Source organism: Cavia porcellus, unplaced genomic scaffold, assembly GCF_034190915.1.
Source record: "Cavia porcellus strain 051 isolate PalLab524CR breed Dunkin Hartley unplaced genomic scaffold, mCavPor4.1 scaffold_33, whole genome shotgun sequence".
Taxonomy (NCBI): domain Eukaryota; kingdom Metazoa; phylum Chordata; class Mammalia; order Rodentia; family Caviidae; genus Cavia; species Cavia porcellus.
The window spans coordinates 3,101,311-3,127,630 of NW_026947516.1; the positions used below are offsets into that span (position 1 = coordinate 3,101,311).

A 26,320-nucleotide genomic window follows, 5' to 3' on the forward strand; every position below is an offset into this window, starting at 1 on the left:
TTTTATCATGCAGGACCCCACTGGCCAAGTGAAGGCCAGTGGCACTGCTTCAAAAATAAGGAAAAAAAAAATATGCACCAGGCCAAACCAAGACACTAATTTTTATCCACTTGAAGAAGCCCCCGTTCCACTTTCAGGACAATAAAGGCATGCCATAAAGAAACAAATATAATAATGAGAGCAAAATACACCACCTACAAAGAAAGAATAGACACACAATTATTTGCACAAAGCATTAGAAAATACCGTGATATTTTATTATTAAAAATGCTGCTGAAAAGTTTATACATATGTGTCCAGCCATATATATCTTCTATCAATACTTAAGGCAAAAATCAAAAAAAACCAAAATCGCGAAATAATAACCCAACGAACCATTTAAACCCTGCGTGCCTTTGAAGATCCAGAATAAAAGCCTAAGAAAGTATTTTTTTATTTTTTTCTCCTTTTTTTTCTTTTTTATAGATAGCAAGTATATTTTTTTTCTTCTCATAGAACTCTATGAAGTTTCTATAACCTCTTTCCATGTAGAAATAAGATATTCTTTACGATGTAGTAAATTGCTTTTGATCATAATCCTCCGGAAAAGCAAAAGTGATTCACGGAACAGAAACCGTGTCCTTACCCGAATGCCACCAGGCTGACAGACGGATGACTGTACATATTGCTAGCTGCAGCAAAACAGATACTTAATGCACATTACGAACGATCCGAACCCTCGTACACTCAAAACCATCCCGGCTGTCTGTCTGTCTGCTATTAAACCAGCTGGGCAGAGAGCTAGCTTGCAGGAAATGGCTTGCAAAATAGTTAGGGAAAAATGACAAATGAGAGGAGACACATTTTTATCTATGACATCTCATTGTAAAGGAAGGCTTGTGACATCTTCACAGATCTTAAATTGCCCGCAAAACGTTCCACGTGTTTATGTACACAGAGAATAACTCTTGACTGAAACCCACGAATGCAACAGGGTTGACTGAAGGATTTTCTGTATTCTTAAGAACTCTTTTTTAAATTTTTTTTTGTCTCCCTAGAGATTAAACACTTTTAGCTATCACTACAGTTTCAGTGTAGGAAACATTTTAATCATCAAACGTTTTTATTTTAAGGAAATGGAAGCAGCTGGACCATTTTTTTTTTTTTTTTTAATGCAAAATGCCACCTGGACCTTAGCTTCTAAAACTAGATTCCTGTAATACCTAAAATCCAGCCTTTGCAATCGTCTTTGGTGACTGTTACTTGGCAAAGCAGTCAAATGTGAAAGACAGAAATACTGTATTCAGCCTACCTTATAACCCTCCACACATCCCTTAAAGGGGGAAAAATAATAATACAAAACCATGAAACATTGCAGGGCTCAAATCTGCAGGTTGCCTGTTCAAAGTGGGCCAGTAATTTCTACTGATTTCCTTGACTATGCCACTGTCTAAATGCACTGGGAAACCCAAGCAAAGGATTCAGATCCTAGTTTTCTTTTTTCTGCCTTTTTGATGGGTCGTTCCTTGATTGGTCAATGCTGCCCAAAGGGATTATTAAGACAAGCGTATGTTTTATCCCATCAACGATAGGGAGATTGTGGGGTGCAGGGGGGGAGCTGCTTGCTAATCAATAAGCAGAAAGCATAACCGGTCCAGGCTGATTAAAGAGGCTGAGCAGTCGGCCCCACGGCAGAGACCCTGCAGCTGGCCTGTGACACAAAGACGTATTGATCCCTCCAGGCACAATTCCTCCAAAGACCGGCTTTCTTTCCTGTTTGGCAACCTTCTAGGATGGGAAGGAACTCTTCCTACATCTATTCAGAGGGCAAGAATGACAGAATGAGACCTATATTATGTTTTTCTCTCTCTTTTTTGTTTTTTTTTTCCCCCACAACCCTTCCTGGCAGGCTGCATGTATGTGTCTATCCCTTGAATTCGCGTGCGTGCGTGAACATTTCAGCCCTGCATGGTGATTTCAGGAAGGCTACACTCGAGCCAGAAAATAAGTTTGGAGAGAGAGAGAGGAGAGAGAGAGAGAGAGAGAGAGAGAGAGAGAGAGAGAGAGACAGAGACAGAGACACAGAGAGAGAGACAGAGACACACAGACAGAGACGAGATAGAGACAGAGAGAGAGAGAGACAGACAGAGAGAGACAGAAACAGAGAATAAATAAAAACAACAGTCTCCATAAGGATATTTCTGTTTCATGCATTTGTGTGACTCCAGAGGGAACACAGACAGGTCACCCAGAAAGTCGAGTAATCTTCTGCAAGATGCCACACCTTCTCATGAATGGTACTGAACAAATTGTTTGTTTGCTTGACCACAAATAATTAAGAACAAAAGCTTTGTTTTTTGTTGGTGTTGCTGTAGTTTGCTTGGGAAGAAACGGAGGTGGAATGACCAATGTATATATAACATATATATATTTATATTTATATACATTCAGAACACAATGAAAAATCACAATCTTGCTAAAAGCTCTTTCAAACTGAAAACATCAATAAAAGCTTTGTTTTTTTTTTTTTTTCCTTTTGTTCTCCCTCTGTGTATGTGTGTGCGTGTGGTTTTTCTTGGTTTAAACTCACAGCTATATACAATTTTTTTTTATTTTTACAAAGTTTTTTTAAATATAGTTCAGGCTGGCAAACCAGCTCTTTGCACAGAATGCTATAGGTTTTTTTTTTTTTTTTTTTTCTCCTTTATTTTTTTTCTGCATAGTCAAGTCTTTTATTTTAATGATAAAATTTTACTTTTTGCCTTCTCTCTGGATAACAACTCTTTATGTACGCCGGGTAACAGAAACAGAAAAGAAAGAAAAAAAATCTTCAGATACTCTTTTTTCTCAAGTAGAGCCATCCATGGTATGGCACGTGAAGAACTTATCTTTTTTGTTTGTTTCAATTGTAATTTTTTTTAAGTAAAAAAAAAAAAAAAACAAATTCGATGTCCCTCGCTGGGTTCCAGAAGTGTGAATTCCTAATCGTGAACGCTGGGAACCTCAGAGTCTGAATGCAGGTGTTTTGGGAAAAAGACAGGGGCGGTCTTTGGGGAATGGTGAGGATTTTTAAAGCAGTATATCTAAGAGAAATGGAGGCTTTTCACATTTTGTAGGGTGAGAAGTTGATCCAATAGCTCAGGAGAATGTCAAGGGGGAGGGCGGGTCTCAGCAAACAAGATGACTTCTTGGGTTTTTTTTTGTTGGTTTTTTTATTATGTGTTGGCTGGAGTTGTCATCCTAAATCGGTGAGATGAAAAGCTTTGCTATGTTGGAGGATCTTTTGTTTTCTCCATCTGTGTCTCTTGATGTCTTCTACAGGCGCCGAAGGAGAGGAGGAGGAGGAGGAGGAGGAGGACCGCAAAGCTATACTCTAGTGGTGGAGTGTCCGTGTGGTAAATTGCTACTGTTTTGACCCCCGCTGAAGGTATTAAAGGTGTGCAAAGGTTGCATGCCCGTCAGTGTGTTGGGGATCATGGTGATGGTGTTTGGTGTCATGAGCGGGATGTCGTCTGGGGACCGCCGCAGGGTGAGCGTGTAATCTGGAGGACAGGTGAGCCTCAGGGTGTCGTGGGCCTGCAGGGATTCACACTCGTGGTCGTGTTCCAGCTGCTTCATCTGCAGGGACATGATCTCCTCGTTCTGGATGTGGGCGATGTCGTTGGTGGTGTTCCTCTGGGGACTGGGTCTCCTGTGGGTCTCGTGGCGTCTCTTGTCCTTCTTGTAGTATAGGGCCGCAAAAGCTAGGATGTTGAGGAACAGCAGAGAGGCCCCCACCGCGATGGTGACGCTCAGCTCTGTGGAGTAATCCCTCTTGGTTTCGATGAGCACGGTGGTGTCCTCGGGCCCCGTCTTGTGCAGATCCTTGGAGTGTTTCGGGTTGTTGGCCGGAGTGATGGCCGGGCGTTTGGTCGTGGGCCAGATCTTGGCCGGAGACCTCCGGGTCCCATAAGGGAACGATGTCATATCTGGCGGGGGGACCTTGGTGGTGGTCGAGACGTACTGGAATATCTCGTTCAGGTTGTGTAGGTGGGGGACCAGTTCCAACCAGAAAGCCACTTTGGTGGCCCGGTAATGATCCCGCACCCTGGGCTTCAGGCCGATGTGCAGATACAACTGGTCTTTGGGGTTGTACTTTGACCAGGCGACCTCTTCGAAGCGGTTGGGTTTGGTGTGGATGAACTTGGTGTCTTGGGGGACGGGCTGGTTGGGATCCCTAGGGTGGGAGACAAGAAAAATAAATAAAGGAAGAAAGATCAGCTTCCCCATCGGGCAAGGACGACCCTGAATCCTAAGAGGATCTGCATTGCGTTTGTTGCATTTGTACGGAGAAGCACAAGAGGTTTGAGCAGATACAGATACGGTCTGCTCTCTTCCAGAGCATTGCAACCATTTGGATTTGGCCTTTTCCTGATGTGGTCCTCTCATTAGACACATTGGTCCATGAGACGACCCTCTGCTCCAAGAGAAGACCCAGTGATCCATCAAAAAAATGTTTAACATCTCTGTCCATTGGAGGAAGGCAAATCACAACAACACTGATGTTCTATCTTATACTGGAAGAAATGGTCATCATCATGACATTAAATGAGGAGTGGTGTGAGGTGGTACACGCCCGCAAACCCAGCAGCATTCGGGAGGCTGAGACAGCGCTATCCTCATAAGTTCAATGTTAGCCTGCTGTACATAGTAGGATCAATTCCAATGTGAGCACCACTGTGAGACTCTGTCTGTTAAAAATAAAAAGGAAAAAAGATCCACATAATAACAGCAGCTATTGAGACTTTGAGGGGAAAAGCAAGCCTTGTAGCCTCTTGGTGGTGATGTGAACTATCAGAAGCTCTGTCAATGCCAACCCTGATAGTCCTAAAAATAAATATAGAAATCCCATTTCAACAAGATTTTCCCCTTCTGGGCACCTTTCCCGAAGAGTTAGGGACAGCATGGCACAGTGACCCTTTCATAGCCATGTTACAGCAACACAACTCACAATAGCAAAATATTGGACGCAGTCACCTGGATGTCCAGCAGCGGATGAAAGCATATAGAAAATGTGGTATTTCTACAGCATGAAGTACTACCCTGCCATAAAGAGTAATGAACTTGAGTCATTATTGCATGGCGGTAAGCATAAATAAATAGTCACAGAAACTATAAGTAATACGAAACAGGAACTTACATTGCATTTTGCTATTTTTTAAACGTGCTAAAGTGTCTTCAGCCTTTAAAGGAAAACTACAGGGTCCTAAGAACGTTTGCATGATTTTAGATCATTTTGAAGTGTGCTTCTTAGCCAGGCTGAAACACCAGAACTGAACCATGGGAGTTAGGAAGGGAGACAGGTAAAGAGGCAGGGAAGGGAAGAAGCATAAGCTTTATAACTGCAAATTGCAAATGCACATATCAGGTATTTGCTCCCTCAAAGGGTGATCAACACATGCTCAGACGCCTTTTAAACACCGAGAAAAAGATCAAGCAATATTTCATGAAAAATAAGAAGTGGTTCTTGTAGATGGGGTGATGTCATCACACTTAGACTACCAAGAAACCATCACACCCCAAACTCAGCTTTACTTTGGACGCCCACGTGCCTGGCAGCTGTAGCCACAAAAATCATCTCACTGATTTATCTGCACTAATGAATGCAGGCGAAGGGTGCATCAGCAGATTTTAGAGATAACCCACAAAACATAAAAGAAAAATTGATCAGGTTTGCTTGCAGCTCTGTTTAGACAGATCCTCTCCTATCTTCCCTCAGTGTGACTGTGATGTGAGCTGTTCACAGAGCTCCACATGTTTGTCAGAAAGGTTTTGAGATGCTCCACCACCCGGGTCACCTAGTGAAGACATTGAAATGCAGACTTGAACAAGTCTGCTTGGTTCTCTGTGCTGTAACATCTTACCTCAGGTCACCCCCTCTTTGCAGGACGATGGTAAGTTCCTATTTCCTTCTATAGTCAAAGGCTGGGGACCAGAATTGCTCCCTGAAAGATTCACCAATTATTATGTGCTGTAAAGATTCAATCAATCCATTTGGGTTGCCCATGAAATGAAAAAAATCAATCAGTCAATCAATCAACCAATCATCAATCAATCTTGCAATTCTCCTCCTTCAGCCTCCAAGAGCACTCCGATTACAGGTGTGAAAAGCACACCCAGCTTTACAAGCATGTATGCTGTACCTGTGAACATCTGAACAAGTTTGTCCGTCTCGGTTGGCTTTGCCTTAGTGGTCTGGTTTGTGGTTAAGGATCTCGGGCATGGGAGATACAGGAAAATGTCAAAAAAACAAAACAAAAATATATGCCTTGCATGAAAAGGTCAAGAAATGGTATCTTTTGTCTTCAGATGCATACTTTAGAACAGGTAAAATATTTCTAAAGAAAGAAGCCATCACAATAATGTGGCAGTGTTAACCAGTGTAAATCTATGGCTTTCTACACACCTGTATGGTGTGTTCAAATCTATTCTCTATTACATATGATATTCAAGGATAATTATATGCTGAATACTGTTTAGATTCTCCTTGATTTGTGTAGGGTTATGAGTTGATAAACACATCCTAATTTTAGAATATCTTAACTGGATACCACATTGAATATCCAGTATCTTGGAAGAATATTGACTATATATTAGTAGCCAAGGACTAGGAGATCAAAATTAAAAGTCCGCTTTGGCATACATATTAGTTGTGTAGAGCAACGAACTTAAAAAACAGGACATCAGACCATCACAAAGCAAGCATTCACATGTTGGCAACTGTCTGTGTACTGCATATGATGTATAATTAACACGAGTATTCTGGGTGTTGTATTTTCTGTAGCATATTATACAGAATGTGCATACTTTATGTGGAATGTAAGTACACTCTATATTATGTAGTCTCTATCACAATATATGCAATGTCACATTATATGTTGCATACATGTATTCAAGGGACACTTGGGGATCCTGTATACTGATTTGGCTACATACCGTGGATAGGTCTACAATAGACATATCTATGCTGTGAAGTCTGCTAAGCATAAGTAAAGTTTGCACACTTTAAGTACACACTAGTTGATGTAATATTACTTTTACTAACCGAATGAAAACACACACACACACACACACACACACACACACACACACACACACATATGGAAGTTTATAGGGTCATATACCATTTGTTTTCCTCTTTGGTTACAAACATAAATATATTCAAAACTAATCAAGATATATTATGCACAGACACAAACTTCCTATGATGAATGTATTCACTATGCAGATCCAAAACATACCAATACAATTAATTTGAAAACGCAAATGTTAAGAACCTGATTTTCATTTACTGTTTTTGTATGTATGTTTTTTGAAAGAGACTGATTAGATTTAATATTTCATTTGCCCATACTTGCCAGTATAAGTCTTCATTTTCTTTTTTACATGTAAATGGAATATGCCTAGGATAGTTTTTAATTTATTTTTATTGTTTGAAAATGAATGGGGGGGGCAAAGTGATAAAAATTGGAAAGAAATGGAGATGGATGTTTGGTGAATGGCACAAGGACCAAGGGGTAGGGGGAAATCGAGGTGGATAAGAGGAAATAGATGAAAAGGAAATTAAGATGTGTTATATCCATCTACCAAGCTCCCAGGATGAATATAATTATTGTATATTGCAAGCATGAACTAACAGCAAACATTAAAAGACATGGGTAAGAATTCATGTTATTTTTTTTTTTCCACTGATCTTATTGAATTGGGTCTACTTGACACTGGTCCTGTATTAATCACTGGGAATCCAGGTTAAGGAAAAAAAAAAAATAGAAAATATTCTGGATGTGTTGGCTCTCAGGCTATTTTTGCAAGCATGCAGTGTCTGTTTCAAAGGCCAAGGAACACATTTATTTTGTTCTCAAAGAACAGAGGGCTGGATTTGGGACATCCAGATAAAGTCAGCTCGGGGCTGACGTGATCTGTCTATTATTAAAGTTCTTCAAGACGCACAGCCGGAGTTTTTAAACCAAGATAAACTCTGGGAGATTACCCAAGTGCCAGTCACTTTCTTTGTCAAACACTACAAAGCCAGTGCGATCTATAAGTGCACTACTGCTGTTTTGATTTTCAGGACTATATTTCAGCCTACAAAGTGTTTTCATTCTCTTGAGCAAAAGGAAAGATGGTCATAATGGAAAGCATTTAACAAACGCATCTTCCTGAAAAGAAGTCCAAGACCTGGCTCCCTCTGCATTGTAAAGCCCTTCAGAAACATCTGCTCTATTTTATTTAAAATGTAATCTTGATGGCATAGTCAAATGCAGTTTTAAGAGCTGTGGTTCCTTAGTTACAGATACATACTAGGATTTCTGCAAAAAAAAAAAATCAGAGAACCTTGTTATAAGATAATTTGTGCAATAAAAACATAACATTTAAAAATCAATATAGGAATTAACCACTTCATAATCTATATCAACTGCCAGGTGAAATTATCTATCTATCTATCTATCTATCTATCTATCTATCTATTTATCTATCCATCCATCCATCCATACTATTTATATATCTATCTATCCATCTATGCATCCTATTTATCTATCATCATCCATCCTATCCATCCATCCTATCTATGTATCTATCTATGTATCTATGTATCTATCTATGTATCTATGTATCTATCTATCTATCTATCTATCTATCTATCTATGCATCCTATTTATATATCTATCTATCCATCTATGCATCCTATTTATCTATCATCATCCATCCTATCCATCCATCCTATCTATCTATCTATCTATCTATCTATCTATCTATCTATGCATCCTATTTATATATCTATCTATCCATCTATGCATCCTATTTATCTATCATCATCCATCCTATCCATCCATCCTATCTATCTATCTATCTATCTATCTATCTATCTATGTATCTATGTATCTATCTATCGATCTATCTATCTATGCATCCTGTTTATCTATCCATCATCCATCCTATCCATCCATCCATCCATCCATCCATCCAATCTATCTATCTTCCATCCTATCTATCCATCTATCCATCCTATCTATGCATCCTATCTATTTATCTATCCATCATCCATCCATCCATCCTATCTATCTGCATCCTATCTACACATGTGCACACACAATCTAAGGTGTTCAGTACCTCCTCCAAGTCACTAGGAGGCGCCAGAAGGCTATTTAGTTTAAAATAACTTTGGGGGATATATAGAAAAATATATGCACCTCGAGTCCCTAAGTGTAATCAATCAGATACGCAGCTTAAATAGCCTTTGGTTTCTCTTGTATGAAGAACCCAAAGGATAAGTAGCTCAAAAAGCAAAATAAAAGACAGATATTAAGAAACAGGAAGTCATCTCTTTTGCACATAGGTAAGGGACCAAAGATGGATGGAGAAGAGAGAGAGAAGGGAACATAGAGGGAATTAAGCTGTGTTCCACACTTGAGCCAGCTTCCCGTGAAGATTGCAATCATTTGGTACCGAAAAACGTGGATGGATAACAACAAATAAAATGCAACCTGCAGTCCTCACGGGTCTTTTTCTGTATTGCAGTTTTGTTTGTAAAGATGTCGCCGTGGTTGGATACCAGTCCACCTTAGGATGCCCACACATTCACAAGTAGACACGGCCTTAAAAGCGATCCAGACACAAAAGTCACTTGACGCACCAAGATGGTATTGTGGGGAACAAAGTTAAAAATAAATCCAGATGTGAGCTCTTCTGATGTCTGGGACAGCTCAAGTGTCCCACTTGTGAATTTCAGGAGGACTTAAGGTCTTTGGTGTGCAGAGTGAAGCCATGGCTCTCATGGCTTGGAGAGAGGTTGCTATCATGGCACCCAAATCCTTCCAAACAGCCCGCTTTATTTCTTCCCTTCTGTCTCCTGTGGCCACCCCTCTGGTCCCTATTCCCTTCCTTTAACCTGTCTCCCTCCATCCACCCATTCGTTTATTCCTTCTGAGACCTGAGCGATCAGAGAGACTTAATGAGATTTTATTGGCTTTTTTTTGGGGGGTGCTTTTTTTAAAGTGTGAATCATGAGTCTAGCTGTTATATCATATAAAGCTCATTTTCAACACTTCTGAACCCAGCAGACAGAAAGAAGCAAGTGTTTTAAGGAAAGGTAGGCTAAGCTGTGGGTGGACGCCTGCAATTCCAGCCCTCAAGAGGCTGAGGCTGGAGGATCTCCATGAGTTCAAAGCCAGGCTGGGCTACCTAGTGAGTTCAGGGTCACCCTTAACTATATAGCAAGACCTTGTTTCAACCATGCAAACCCACAACAGTTGCAAGAAAAATGCTCAATAGCAAGATGGCAACGAAGGCAGGCTGAACTCCTCAGCGGCAACTCAGAAGGAGCTCTTAGGTGGATTTGGGCTCATGGTAGATTTAAGTAGCAAAGAAGGCTCATTGTCGCAGGCTCTGTATGCGTGCTGTTATGCTGATTGCATTTCCCCTGTCAGTTAGTACTTACCCATAATACATCTTTAAATCTCTTTGCATCTGCTCCCTATTTGTGCATTTAGCTGTTGACTTCCTTCTGCCAAAGATCTCCGTCCAAGTTCCCGATGGTCTGTCTTTTATCTGGCTTTTTAGTTCATTCAGACGTTGACTAGGAAACACATGCTATTTAAACCTGGGTGCCTGATTGGCTTAACTTAATATTACGGTCTCAAAGTGCATCCAGTTTCCTATAAAAGACTCAGGTTTGTCCTTCTTTATTGTAGAGTGTTGCTCCATGGTGTGTAAGTAACACATTTTTAAAAAGCATTCATCAGCTGATGGACACATGGGCTGCCCCCAAGGTTTAGCTAGTCTGGCGTGACCCCTGTGAGATGTTTTAATTGTTTTGGGAAGATGTCTGGAAGAGGAATGGCTGGGTCATTAGGAAAGCATGCATTTTTTTTTTTTTTTTTTGGTCTTTTTCCTTTTCATCGGTACAGGGGATTGAACTCACAACTGCCTGCTTATGCTGCTGATCTAAATCCCCAGCCCCCAAAGCATGCATTTTTTGATCTCTCAGGCAGCCCTAAGAAGCTAAATAAAAAGCATTACTTTAAAAACGTGATGGCCCAACACACCCGCCTGTAAACTCAGCACTTTGGAGGCTGAGGCAGGAGGATTGCTGTGAGTTTGAGGCCAGCCTGAACCCCATAATGAAAACTAGAATTAGAGACAGAAGAAAAAAAGCTGGATGACTTCCTTGATGTCTCCTCCTTTTGTGGGTGAGGAAATAAACTTTGTGTCATAGCCCAGACCTCCATCCTGTTTACCTGTACCCCGATCCTGTCCCCTAGACCACATGTAGGAAGCTTGACCCCAGAAGGTTGGTATTCTCATGTATTTTCTCCCTATCTGTATATATGCTTTTAGTCAAGACCACAGTACTAATCTACTCCTTGTCAAGAAAAAAATTAAAAGGACAAAAAAGACAAAAATTGGAATCATTGTACAAATCGACACTTTGCTCATAAATGGAAGCATTGGGCCTTTGGCATCCCCCCAAAACCTCCTGGCAGTGCTCCCCAAAACAAAGTGCTTCGCACAGTCTGAGTCTGAGGTCTGCTGGGGGGTTTACTGACTTGCTATGCCTCGAGGACCTCACTGTTAAGTCAGGACATGGCGGTGAAGCTTAATTAGTTCAGGGCAGGCAGGCAGAGGAGATGGGCACCTCATTAGTTTTTATAATTATGCTATGACAGAAGAGAACAAAAACAGATGAGCTTGTGTTGCTAATCTTGCAACATATTAGTGGCTCAATCCTCCATTGCATATCGTACTGCTTAGTAGAACACTGTTAGGTCAGGTTGCATGTGTTGCTTTTGCTATGTTTATATTTTGTAAACACAGACCATTAAATTATACACATATGACTGCAAATATATGGACAGATTTGCATATAGATATATAAGTAAAAGACATATGTCATATAAAGAAAATCTATTTCTATTTTTTCTTTCTTTTTTTTTTTTTTTTTTTTTTTTTTTGGGTACCAGGGATTGAACTCACGACCTTACACTTGCCAGGCAAATGCTTACACCACTGAGCTAAATCCCTGGCCCCATCTATTTCTATTTCAATAGATCAAGCTATCTGTCAGTCTCTCTGTCTCTCCCTAAACATACAATCAACTCTTTGGGTCTGAAATTTCTACACCTTCAAGTTCATACAAGAATTTTAAAAAAAAAGAAGTGGAAAAAAAGATTTGTCACTACTGGACACATACAGATTTCCCTGTTACCGCCCCCTAGGGGCACAGGATAAGGGTGAACTGATTGCTTAGACACTGACCTTTGATTAAGCTTGTAGCTCCTCTAGAGGTGGTTATAGATACACAAGGCAGGTGCAAATGTTCTCTGCAAATATATATGTGCTTGTATCTGCATATATACGCATGAATGTACATATGTGTAAGGTATACATAAAGACACTTTGCGATCTATTTGTGAATGCCTGGACAAATGCACATATTAGTATTTCTGTATAAGTCCAATGAGATTTCCTTATTGCTATGGCTGTGTAACGAGTCCAGTTTCTCAAGGTCCTTGTGCCTCACAACCCTGTTAGTTAGGCAAAGAAACAGGGTCATAACTAGGCTGCAAAACCCCACAATCAGCTCAATAGAGCTGTCAAATATATATGTCAATCTTGCACTACCCAGAAGTACCTGCAGAGTTTTCAACCAGCTACTAGCCCTCAAAAAAAAAAAAAATAATAATAATCTTGTTTGATAAAAAATCTATTTAAGAGTCAAAATATGGGTTAAAGGCTAAGGATCTAGCTGGGCTTAGAGCACTGGGTTAGTACGTCTGAAGTCCTGAGTTTGATCTCTAATACTGCAAAAAAAAGGAGGGGGGTGGTTTCCTATAGATGTTGTTATTAAAAAAAGATTAATGAGTGATGATATTCCATGCATGTTGGCCTGTGAGCTGGAGAAGATCCCGCTAACCTGCAATAAAGAGATGAGCATGGTAAGGAGCAGGACGGAAGAGAAATGGGAACTAGAGCTCACCCGGTCTTGGCGAAATTGGTCCAGTACGTCATGACCACGGCACTCAGCATCACGTCATTCTTGGAGAAGTTACAGCTGAAGAGCTCGGTGGGGCCGATCATGGGGATCCCAAAAACATAGGGGACCTCGTCCCCGTGGGCTGAGTCCGCCCAGGTGGGCTTCATTTCGCTCTGACAGTGATGGTAGAAAGCATAGAAATAGGTGGGTGAGCCATACTGGGCGTGGAGGTCAGCGGTGGCCACCGCGGGGGCCACCCACTGATGGTCGGTGAAGAGGGCCACCAGGGTCTTCCTGCGTGTTTCTGGGTTCTCCTTATCAGCCCAGTCCGTGTACATGAACTTGATGGTCTCTCTCAAGGTGTCCTTGCCCTCCGGGTAGCCGTACAGGTTGTCCACGAAGTTGGACACGGAGAAGTCAAAGTCATTGGGTGTCACACCGTCCTCGTTGTCCACGATGCCATCCACGAACTTGAGGCCCTCTCCCTGGTTCACGCCCAGCATGATGTCATAGTTGAGAAACTCTCCCTGCTCCATGAGGATCTGGGGGTCATCCGGGATGACATCCCCGTCGATCACGGGGCCGAAGGCGATGTGGTAGGTGGCTGGGGTAATAGTCTGCTGAATGAGCTCTTTGTGATTCTTATTCCTCAGGCATTCCACCATGTCCGTGGTGTCCAGCATGTTGCAGCCCACTTTATCTGCCAACATCCGAGTGTATTTGGCAGGCTGGTAGTTCACGGCCCAGCTGGACAGGGCAGTGCCGCTCTGGATGATGGCTTTCTGGAAGAGCCCTGCAGGTGCGACATTGTGGACATGCAAATGAAAAGCCAAGCTCACTCGGGGACAGAGAAGGGGCCTCTCACAGGGCAAAGAAGGCGGTCATTGTCCAGGTTCTCTGCTGGAGGAGCATTCAGCCTTCGCTGGGCATCTTTGACCCTTTGTGTTTCTCTTGCCTCTCACCCTAGACATTTCTTTTAGGGAATGTTCTGTTGCACACTCACTCTCACACACGTGTGCACATGCACACACACACATACATATATACATGGCTGCATGCATAAAAATATATGCATGCATCAGAGTTTAAAAATAGAAGTCATCTAATTTTTTTTTTTAAGCAGCAGCTAAAAGCAACAACAGAATTAAAACATGCAAATCATCTTTTATGTCCAAATTGTGTGCAGGCTTTGGCTCCCAGTGCCATGCATAAAAATTCTCGCCCTGGAAGTTCATTGTATTGGCTGTTATTCTGCACGCACGTGCACGCGCACACACACACACACACACACACACACACACACACACAGATACATAGTACGCATGAATGAATATACACCCCCAAGAGCATTAAAACAAAGACCCATTGAGTTTCAGCAGCAATCAAAACAAGAGCGGTGACTTCATCTTTGCACAATTTGGTGTGGATTTTGCCTCCAGACAGCAGGCGAAAATAATTCTCAGAATCGGTGGAACACCCCATTCGCTAATTGCAAGCACTGAGTAATTATGAAGTCCAAGACTTTTGGGGGTTTCACAGCAAAATCAGGCAAAAACCAATGTGATGGTGGGAAACAAACTCTGACAGCATCAGTTTTAAAATGTGCATTCAGGCGGGTTCCTTTTATAATCAAAATAAGGTCATTACTTTCATAGTCATTCTGTGACTGATTCAAAATAAGTAATTCTGGTTAAAAAAAAAAAAAAACTTACATTGGGCACGCAAAAGTATACATGCATACACACACACACATAGTCATTTATTTCAAAATTGCATTTGTCTCAATTTGGAGCTCTGTGTATTTTATTCTGACCCATTTCTTGGCGCTCACACTGTGTGAGAGACTTGAAGAATAATGCGAAATTGAGAAGTAAAACTGTGTGATGTTTTAAAAACTGCGGAGACACTGGGGGTATGGTGGGCACGCACTGGAAGATAAAAACCTCTGCTTTGTAACCAGGAGCAATAAGACAAGCTCGCTTCCTGTCTTTGCCTGATTCCCCACAGGCATCTAGCCCTGAAGAGTTTGCATGTTTCTGCCCCGTCAGCTGCAAGGTCCTGCAGGCAGTGAGGTATGGAGAGAAGTGATTGCAATCAGGAAGATGTGATTTTAAATGCAGGAACAGTGCCCAGATGCGTCTCATAAGACTAAGATGTTAAAGCCACCTGGCTTTGCCCAGTATGGTACTAAAGTCCGTGCTGGCACCATTTCCATCAGAAAGGTGTGTGATCTACAGCGTTTGACTGTGAAGATTGATACTTTACAACACCTAAAACAAAACGTGTCTGCGTTTGACCCGAAAAATATTTAACATGAAGTGATCATAAGGTAAAACAACCTGAATTAGAGAGATAGAGGGAGACAGATGAAGGGATTTCTTTTCTGCTCGAAACTACTCGGAGAAATTGGCCAGCAATAGAGAGCACATAGATAGATAGATAGATAGATAACAGATAGATAAATAGATAGATGACAGATAAATAGATAGATAGATAAATAGATAGATAGACAGATAATTGATGATACATGGATAGATAGATAGATAGATAGATAGATGACAGATAATCGATGGTAGATAATAGATACATGATACATGGATGAAATGATAAATACATAGATATAGATGATACATAACAGAGAGATAAAGAGATAGATAGTTAGTAAAGCACCTACTTTGCTGCTACAGAAATACCATAATGATCGATTTATTCTAAAAACAGGATGAAGAAAAACAATTCCCTCATAATTCGTATCTTTAAATGGAAACTACGTTAGCCTAATGAGTATGCCAGTAATTAGTGTAAGTTTTCCTGACCACGTTTTCAGCTTCTGATGATCCTGTGGTGTGTACCTTTGCTCAATGTATGTCTGCCCTACTTCTGAAAGTGTGTTTCAAACTCGTGCGTCTTCTAGGAGTAATTTCTAACTTATTATATCCTTGAGTAACAGCTCACTATTCCTTATAACTCTTTCCTGGCCAGTCTTTAAGCTTTTCCTCTTATTCTTTTGCTGGAGTAACAATATTTGGATGAACGTCTTCATAAACCGTATTTTATCCCTCTTTATTTTGGTTTTACTAGACTAGATACCTAGCAACAGGATTCTGAATTTGAGCAGGCCAGGGTGCATCCCTATTATCATTAGGGTCATTTTGATCCTATTGTACAAGGCTTGCAACAGGAGATTTGGAGAAACGTGAGATGCAAAGGCTTTTCCAGACCATAATCACCTCCGACCTATGGATTTCAATAGTGATTGCCTGCCCTGCCATTCATCTGGCCTCCTTGTGTTTGGTTACTTGCCGAAGCTTGTTGGGGATGCCGCCCAGGAAGACAGCTCAGGTTTTGCAGCCCAGAGTGAGGACCTGAGAACTTTAAAGGTAAATGGCGGCAACTTGATATCACCCCGATAAGGGAAATAGATCAAACACCCGTGTGTAAAGGTCATATTGTTTCCCTAGTGTAGGAAAAAATCTGATAGAATAATAAGATCCAAAATGTGCAATAGATCTTGTGAAAATGACAGGGAAAGAAAGGGCTCAAAAAAAAAAAAAAAAGAAAAACAGAGATAACACATGTGCGTGTGCATATATATACAAGATACAATAACTATGCTATACGAATCTCTGTTAGTTCATCCAAAAGAACAGTTTGTGCTCTGATTGTCTGATCATTTTTCTCATGCCTAAATCTTCTAACCTGAACAACAATTTTAAGATAATAATATGCAAGGTATTAACTAGTGTTAATTTCCCATTTTTTAAAAAAATTATGAATCATTTCTTTCCTTTGATGAGTGTAGCTTTTTTAAATGAAAAAATGCCATTGAGGTCTAGATGAGAAATGATTCATCCATTCAATCTTGCATTTTCTGTGTTTTTTAAATTTTATTTTTACATCAGTGCCTTTTTCTGATCTGGTCTAGTAAGTTTGGTGTGGCTGTTTTTCTCCTTTATCACTATATGTTTGTGATCCAGAATGCATCTGGATTCTCTGTGGCAAATTGATACAAAATATGTCAGAATTTCATGCCTTTTTTTCCCCTCAAAATATCCTGATTAAATTTTCAGTCTACTACTCATTAACTGTGAAAAAAATTATTTAATTAAAATTCAGATTTCAGAGAAATTAAAAAAAATCATTGATGATGGCATTTTGTTAAAAAATAAATAAATCTAGGGACACTAAACCCCAGAAACTAGTCCACAGTGCCACAGAGAGGAAAGGGAAGCCTGCACACATCCCAGCTACCCTTGGGCTCAGACGGAAGGATCCCAAGCCCAGCAGGAGGAAGCTGGTGAGAACCCCCTTCAGAAAGAAAATCAAATGGGGCTGCAAATGTAGCTGTGGGGTAATGCAAAGCCCCCCGTTCAATCTCCAGAATGCGTGCTGATGAGAAGGTTTGATGTGGTAACACAAACGGTTCCCTGAAAGATTCACGTCTCGAATAATTTTGATGCAAGCAGTTACGATTCGTGTGGTGTGATTGCCAAACCAAGGATATCACAGAGCAAAATGCATCACTGGCTGGCAACTGCACCAGGGCGCTGAGCACTTATTGGAACAGACACAAATAATTCAAGGCAGCGTGTGCGCTGTGGGTTTGCCTACATCCTAGAAGTCAGGGCTTTCATCTGATACTGTTAGCTTTTTCTCCTGCTTATTCCATGCCATGGGATCTTTAGGCTTTCTGTTTTAGTTTTTTTTTTTTTTTTTAAATTTTTACACTGGTATGCTGTTTCTGATCTATTCCGGTGAGTTTTGTATAGTTGCTTTTTGTTCTTTATTGCTGTATGTTTGTGATACAGAATCCATATGGATTCTCTGAGGAAACTGATATAAAATATGTCAAAAATTTCATTGTTTTTACTTCCTTTATCCCTCAAAATAGTCTGGTTAAATTTTCAGTCTACTGCTCACTGGAGAGTGTACCAAATAATTCCTAGCTCCTGATACTAATTTTATTTAGCAAGTCCCTTAGCCTCCTGATAACCTAGAGGAAGAGAGAGGAAAAAGAGAGAAATACAGAAAGAATCTACTGTTCAATATCTAGAAAAATCTACGTGTATGCAGCAGACATATTCTTTAAGAAACACGGGTGATATTTACGCACAATGGAGTACTACACAGTCATGAAGAAAGATAAAATGCATTAGGGTGAGGGTGAGGGTTAGACAGATGGATGCACCTTGTGACCATAATGTTAAGCAAAACCAATGAGACACCCAAGCTTAAGCATCAAATGGTTTCACTTCCATGAGAGAGTCAAAGTATACATTAAATGAAGAGCAAAATACAAGGTACAAATTGGAAAATGGGGAGACAGATCTTTTGCAAGTTGAAAGGAGCCCAAGAGCTGGAGGCGGAAAGGGAACACGGCAAGGAAAAGAGATGTAACAATATAAAAAAAATGAGTTGTATGTCCTACAGAGATGGGCTAATAAGCAAAGAAATTAAGAAAATCCAGCATATTTTTCCAGGAGATGTTAAGAACTGGCCTAAAATAAGAGAAACGAATCTTTAAAGCACAGGACTCAAGCTGTCTGCATAATCTGTAAACCGGGTTCCAACATCAACACTGGGTTTTACTTTCTTTTTCCCATCTGTATTTTGCTCTCTCTGTGGGATGTCTGTGTGCTGATTTATTCACAGGCAGATGGAAAACAGCTGTGTAGGCTTGGGTCCATACTGAGTGGGTAGAGAGTTTTTCCTGTCTCTGTTCCCATAAACCATGCGACTGTTCCCATGGACGGGTACTGGGATAGATACTGTAAGTCAATCGGAGATGATTTCAGTCTTGAGAGGTTGTGTGTATGTTCTGTGGAAGGGAGCGTATTGTGCTCCACATTGTGGAAGGGAATTGAGGACCTGAGACTCTTGGTATCCTCGCTATCTAGAATGATCGAGAACCACCCTGCGGTGAATTCCAAGAGATCCATCACCTCATGCCCTTCAACTTTATCCTAGACATCACCAAAGTTCAAGATGGGTCCAAAGATATCAGAACGGCAACAAGAAGCTAACTTCTAAGTTATTCTGTTTCTATCACTGTAACTCACATTTCGTTGTGTTACTTTTTAATTAGGAAAAAAATTAAAAAAGAACGTTGTTCAAAGTATGTTAAACCCAGGGTGGTGGCTTATACCTGCGATCCCAGTGCTTTGGGAAGCTGAGGCAGGAGGATCTCAAGTTTGAGCTCAGCCGGGCAACTTGGAGATTTCTTTTCTGATAATATGAAAAAGCTAGGGATGTACTTCAGTGCTTGAGGGCTTAACTACCAAGCAGGAGGCCCCAGTAGCATGGCGTGAGGGTGGGAAGTGACTTAGTAGAAGAAGAAAACACAGTAGAATGCAATTTCCTGGACAAGCTGTTGAAGTTTCCAGAGAGACCATGGCCAACCCCACCGAGCCCCACAAGGATTGGCCTAGTACAGACTCAGTGCATGGCTAATTACTGAGTGAGACGCCCCCCACTTCCTCCTCACCCCGGGGCACCTCGGTTACCTTCTGAGTAGTGTGATAAGGTTAGCAGGCTGACACAGGAGGCTCCAGCCCCAGACCCGAAGATGGTCACTCTTTTGGGGTCACCGCCGAAGGCTGCCACATTCTCCTCGATCCATCGCAAGGCTTGTATCTGATCCAGGAGGCCATAGTTACCTTTGGCTGCCTGGTCCCCGGTACTTAAAAAACCTGCAAAAAGAAATCACAAAATAAAAAACACAGGGCTGAGGGTATAGTACAGTTGTAGCGCACTGACCTAGCATGATCGAGCACCACCTGGACCCAGCCCAGCCCTGCAAATAAAGACACACAAAACCCAAACCCAGAGTGAGCTACTGGGAGCTACGAGATGCATGTAAACGTCTCTGCTCTCCACAAACACATCTCAGATCTTACCTCTTCATTCATTCTCTGTTCACCTCACCTGCCCCATAAATATGAAAGCACACTGCAGAGAAATTCTTGGTAGCAGGAGAATCATATTATATATGAATGCTGGGGAAATACTTTTGTTGGCATTGTAACAAAATGTCTCCACCATATATATTGCAAGTGACTAATACAGAACATGAAAATGACCTGAAATATTTATAATGTAATACTAGAAAATGGTATACAAATTGCCTGGCGTGCACAAAGGCTGTGAGATCAATTCCCAATGTCTCAAATTAGAAAGAAAAGATTCCAGTGATCATTCTTGGGCATAGTTTTGTTTCATTTGAGGAGAAAAAAAAATGGAGCTGGCTTGTACAAGAAAAAACTCAGGGAAGAAAAGAGTGTATTTGTGTGTGTGTAAAAAGTATGTGTATCCAAATATGTAGGTCAACCCTTTTCTGTTGAGTTGGTGATATTTGAAAATAACTTCTTTTATTCTTCAAAGTACATTACAGGAAATCGTGAAACCCCACTCCTGGTTAAATTTACACATGTCTCTCCCCTAACCCATTTATCTCCTTTTTCCAGAGCTGGGATCAAACCCAAGGATTGGAACATACAAGAAGTGCCCTGGTCTTCTATTTTTAAATAGAAAAAAATTAGTGATTCACACCAAAATTAGTGATTCATACCAAAATTCAAACCCTATTCTTTCACTTAGAAGCCAACGTAGCAGCTTAGGTTTCTACCAAGCACCACAAACAGGGTAAGCATGGAGTGTCCACCCAGCTGACCATCTGGATTTCACCCAAGTTGCACATACAGGAACTCGCCCTTAGAATTTGCACACAAGGTCATTTTTGCATTGGTTGTGGGAAAGGAGATTGTTTATTTTCTCTAGTTCCCTGTTGTTTCTGTGTTGCAAAAACACTTTGACCTGGAAAGACAATTTGCCTGGCATGTCCGCAAGTTGTTCTGTAGGGAGAATATGGTCTTCTTGTCAGGTCCCAAATTGTGCGTGTTTTCCAAAGCATTCGGCAGGGCAGGTTGTTGGCGTGAACCAGCTTTAACGTTAGGTGCAAATTTATATTGGTGGAGCATGACAGAAAGGACAGAAAGGAGGGAGGATGGACTGGAGGGAGGGGGCAAGGCAGAGGAGAAGAGGGGAGAGGAAAGGGAGAGGAGGAAAGGACAGAAAAAAGGAAGAAAATAAAAAGGAAAGAAAGAAAGAAAGAAAGAAAGAAAGAAAGAAAGAGAAAGAAAATAAAGAGGAAATAAAAGTCTGTAAGCAATTTAACATTTTCACATGGCTAATTGACTCTCCTCAAAACAGACAACTATATATATTTTTTCTTTTCTATATGATTACATTTTCTCCAATCTGATGTTTCCCCCCCAATGAGTGCTTCCTAAGTTGCTGAACATGAGGGCGCACATATGTATTTCTAGTACTCTGGGAGGCTGAGTCAGGAGTATTCCAAGTTCATGCCCAACCTGGGCAGCTTAGCAATAAAGGAAGATCCCGCCTTCAAATAAAAAAAAAAAAATAGTCCAAAAAAGGCTACAACGTAGTTTAGTGTCAAGACTTCAATCATTTTTGGGGGGTGGATACTGGGGATCGAACTCAAGACCTTGCACTTGCCAGGCAGGCGCTTATGCCACTGAGCTAAATCCCTGACCCCTGGGGATTCAATTCTTAGTACCTCAAAAACAAGCAAACAAAAAACCCACTTTATGTCCTAATCATCTACAAATCAAATCTATAAGGAGATAAACCCATTCTGAGTTCCAATATAGCACACATCAAAAAGACAGCTTTGGAACCATATTTTGCCACCCAAACTGGAGGCATTTCAGGAAGTTATAGAGCCCCAGCTTCAAAAATCTATAAGCAAATCAATCAAGGACCAAGAAAGTCAATGTGCATGCTATACTGGATTGGTAACCAGTGGTCAACTTAGCACCAGCTGAACCGAATCAGCAAGATGCCCCCATCTGGGGGAAGTTGGCAGCATAAAGGGACCCCTAGAAAGGGAGAGTAGCATTGTGGGTTCTCCTAAGTGTGGTTGTTTGCAGCCATTGGTTCTCCTGGAGATGCTTGTCATGCTGGCTTCCGCCATATGGATTTGGCCATTATCATTGGAGGAGCTCAGGACCTGGTTGCTGAGAATGGCTGTGTTTCCCTTTGGGGGAGCTCTGGTCCTTTCTTTGAGCATCACTTCCTGGCTCCAGAGGGGCAAATGTGAGCTGTTCAATCTCCAGAAGAAGCTTGTCACGCTGGCTTGCTGATATGAACTCAGCTGTTCTCATCTCCGGAGGAGCTCAGGACCTCACTGTCACTGAGGATGGCTGTGGTGCGTTTCAAGGGAGCCCTGGTCTTTACTGTAATCTTGGTTCCAGTGCAGATCCCTCAGCCTGAATCAGCGTGGTGCTGAGCATGGCTGGCCCACCTGAGGACTGTTGCCTGCAAAAGCAGAGATCTGCAGAGGAAGAGTAGCATTGTGGGTTCTTCTGAGTGTGGTTGTTCACAGCCATTGGTTCTTCTAGAGGAGCTCATCATGCTGGTTCCCCTGATATGAATTCGGTCATTATCATCGGAGGAGCTTGGGACCTCGCTGTTCCTGAGGATGGCTGTGGTAGTTTGCAGGACAGCCCAGGTCCTTGTTTTGCATGTGACTTCTTGGTTACAGTGTAGAACCTTCAACCTACCAGCACAGCTCCTTCACCCCGCTGGCACAGACTTCCTAGCTTCCACTTCTGACCTTTGGGCCTTCCCAGTGCAGATCTGTGGGATAGTCTTGCGTGGGTCATTGTCGTGGGCTCTGGGTTTTTTCCTGAAATCATGCAGGACATTGCTGTGGGATCCAGGCCCTTGGCTGAATTTCCTCGTTTTTTCTGCGTGTGGACAGACTTCCTGCACTTTCTCTGTATTTGATTCCTTGGGTGACCATCATAAAATAATGCTATCAATGATGTGTCCTGTGTGTAACTGTTCCGCTTGTGATCCCTGAGTACAACACAAGTGTTTCTTGATCTCTACTGAGTCAAAGACGTATCTCAAATGAATGGATTGTCTCAGAATTAAGCCACACGATGGCTTGTTTTTTCACAAAATGCAATTAAAAACTCCAAACTCGGTGCTGAAATCCCCACTTTTGTTTTCTATGATGTAGGGACAAAACAGTGGATTGTAGATGAATGCCGTGAGCTCAGCCTTCTCCCTTTCTGGTGGTGAATGCATTCAGGAAGTGCATGTTGTGATATCCAGGAACAGACAGAACTCACTCACCCCGAAGGCTGTCCCATTAGCAGGGACTAATTACAGTTTCTTGCCAAAAATATTCTGTGTCACCAATTGCATTAGTCACTGAACCTTCTGCTAATTTGCTAAGAACGTGAATCTTTCTTTGCTGGGGACGGAAACTCTCTTCACACCAAGTATGAACACGTTTGATCATGCTAGTTGTGATGCTAATTCCTTCCAAAGATGTCACCCACAGGTCAGCTAAGCAATTCACTCTTTGCATCTCTGAGTTTGGAGGAAACCAAGGATGTGTTGTTACAAGACCCCATAGTTTCTGCCACACAATCTGCATTCACTGAAGTATTAAAGATTTTTCCTTTAACTGCTTTGCTTTCTTAGCTAAAACTGGGATCGAACCCAAGTCTGTGTGAATGCCAGGCAAACGCAGTTCCATCGAACTACAAGAAAGCTTTTCTCTTTTTCCTTTCTGTTTTGAATTTAAACTATCAACCAGGCAGAGGTCCTGTCTCAGGCATGGAAGGAAAGATACCAAGTTTATTTTACTTGCAGTGATTAAGCTTCTGCAGACCATGGTGCTTTGTGTACATCAGACCTAAGATGTGAGAAAGCTTATTAGCATCTTGGGGAGGAGCCAGGATTAAAGGAAAGAATAAGTTGTTTGCCACAGACACCTAATCGTGACAAGTAAGTTTTCCAGTAAGACATATTAACAGAAATCAAGGATGCGGGTGACAAAAAACTTGAGTTTTTCTGGCAAAGGCATCTTTCATCTTAAATGTTCCAATGCTATAATTATAATTTCTATTGAGACGAGGTTTGTAAACACCAGGAACTCTACAGATTTACATTCTTAAGTTTTACTTTTTTGGGCAAAGAAGAAAAATGAGAGTAGCCAGTGTTTGTGGAAACAGAGGTATTCATGCTTCCGCACATGAATGTTGGGAGACGTCCTTATACCTGCAGGATAAAGACTGCTCAAGATCTGGGCATCAGAGAAATGCAGATAAAAAAAAAAATAAAGCAAAGCAAACTGAAATCACTGCCATCCCAATTTACTCCAGAAAAAATGACAATCATCAAGAAATCAAATAAACAAATGCCTGGGGAGGGGTTAGGAAAAAAAGGAACCCTCTTTACTGTTGGGAGGACTGTGAACTGCTACAAGCACATAAAAAAAAAAAAAATTAGAGTGAGCATTCCCCAAATAAATGAAAATAGAAATTCTTTTTGCTCTAGCGATTCTTCTTCTTCTAGGTATCTTCCCCAAAGAGTTAAAGACATCATATTACGGTGATCCATGCATATCCATGTTTATAGCAGCACAACCCATAAGAGTTAAATCTTGGGATAAAGTCTACATGTCCACCAGAAGATGAATGAAGAAAATGTGACATTTACACAGAGTACTACTCTGCCATGAAAAATGACTGTCAAAACATTCCCCTAAATTAGACAGTAAGAGTCACAGGACAGACTCTTTGACAGAAAGCAGGTGACTAACTACACTGATGCAATATTTCATGGGGACTCGACGGGAATCAACAAGAACAGAAAAAATGCATACAGGAGATGTACTAAATTCATGAGATTGTCTTAAAATATTTCACAGAAAAGATTCCTCAAAGAAGAAACCATAATTTCCACCACTGCATGCATTCAGGTGGAGCTGGTATGTGTGCACAATACATATAACCGTGTGTGTGTGTATGTGTGTGTGTGTGTGTGTGTGTGTGTACATGTGTGGATATTTAACCACCCAAACATGAACAATTTAGGGGCAAATACAAGGCTGAAATATTTGGACAGTTTAGGGGCAAATACAAGGCTGAAATATTTCAATAAAATAGTTTCAAGGTCACATACAAGATGCCCTGGAAGAAATCTGTGTCCTAAGACTTACTGGACAAGGATAAAAAAAATGAAACTCAGGCAAACAGATGTAAAACACTCATCAGAAGTCAATCATGAATTCATTAACTGCAAGGTCAAACCATTATGTGCTCAGAAGCATTTATGCTTTAGCAAAATCATTTGCACAAGATGGAATCAAAGGAAAGCATGCATTTATTTAGTTATTTCCTTATCTATTTATGTTTGTTTGTTTACATGAGACAGGAATTCTCTCCCTAGAGCAAGCTGGTCTTGAATTCAGTATGTAGCTCAAGCTGACCTGGAACTCACACAGATGCTCCTGCCTCAGCCTCAAAGTGTTGGGGTTAAAGTCTTGAACCACCACGGCCAATTCAATAAAGCTAGACATTTAAATTATGCAGACTTCGCACATATGGCTGATTGAGAATCATTTTTTTAATTTTTAAAACACAAATCAAAAATGGATAGAAATAATACAGAATTTCACAAACACATACACACACACATGCATACCAGCTAGAAATCAACACCAGTTAATATACTGCATATAGTTATCCTAGAAGTAATTGTTCAGGTTACAAGATTTAGGCGTAAAAAAATCATCAAACAATCAAACAATGACAACACAAACTGTTTTTTTTTTCGATGAACTAACAGAATTGTTAGTATAGTTATCTATATCTCTTGCACACATGTACATACATATGATAATAAATCAGATTCACATTTGTAAATATCCTATTGTCTAGTGAAAAAAATAAATAATAATATTAATAAAATGAAAGAATAATAAGATCCAAAATATACAATAGAAATTGTAATCAACATTTTATTTTAAGGACTTTTTGAATTGATTTATTATTTTAACTTGAAACACTAGTATCTCGCCTGTCTTCTATCTGTTCAAGCTGCCAAACAGATATTACACAAAACCCAGATCTATTTCTCTATGTCAGCAGAGTCTGTCTGGTAACTTTGCAGACCCAGACGTTCCCAAATGTCATTCCAATTAAATTACTGTTTAGATAGCACCCATTTTCATAAAATATAGTAAAGTCTCACTCAAGTACCTCTCATGGGGCTAGGGGCATTTGTAACGCAATTTAGTTGAAATTATGTTCATTCAAAATCTGACATTGATGGAATACTAAACAATATAAAGAATAATAAAATGCAATATAAAGAATAATAAAAAATTCTGTTTATTGTATGGTGTAGGTTGAAACTTGAAGATAATACATCAGCTTCAAGTGAAGACATTTATGAATCAATCTTGTAACAAGTCTCTCTGACTGAGTTTTCTTTTTTTATTTTCTT

General features: G+C 40.8%; 1 protein-coding gene across 4 annotated transcripts in view; it reads right to left on the reverse strand.

The window, feature by feature from the left end:
* Nucleotides 1-235: 235 nt before the first annotated feature.
* Nucleotides 236-26,320, reverse strand: part of Nlgn4x (neuroligin 4 X-linked) — a 360,846-nt gene continuing 334,761 nt past the window's right edge. For all 4 annotated transcript variants that reach the window (XM_063242985.1, XM_063242988.1, XM_063242987.1 and 1 more), the window contains exons 6-8: nucleotides 19,495-19,680; nucleotides 12,995-13,784; nucleotides 236-4,195 (exon numbers count right to left, since the gene is read on the reverse strand). In XM_063242985.1, the coding sequence (XP_063099055.1) occupies nucleotides 3,346-4,195; nucleotides 12,995-13,784; nucleotides 19,495-19,680 (1,826 nt within the window). In that variant the 3' untranslated portion in view covers nucleotides 236-3,345. The remainder of the gene's footprint in view (nucleotides 4,196-12,994; nucleotides 13,785-19,494; nucleotides 19,681-26,320) is intronic.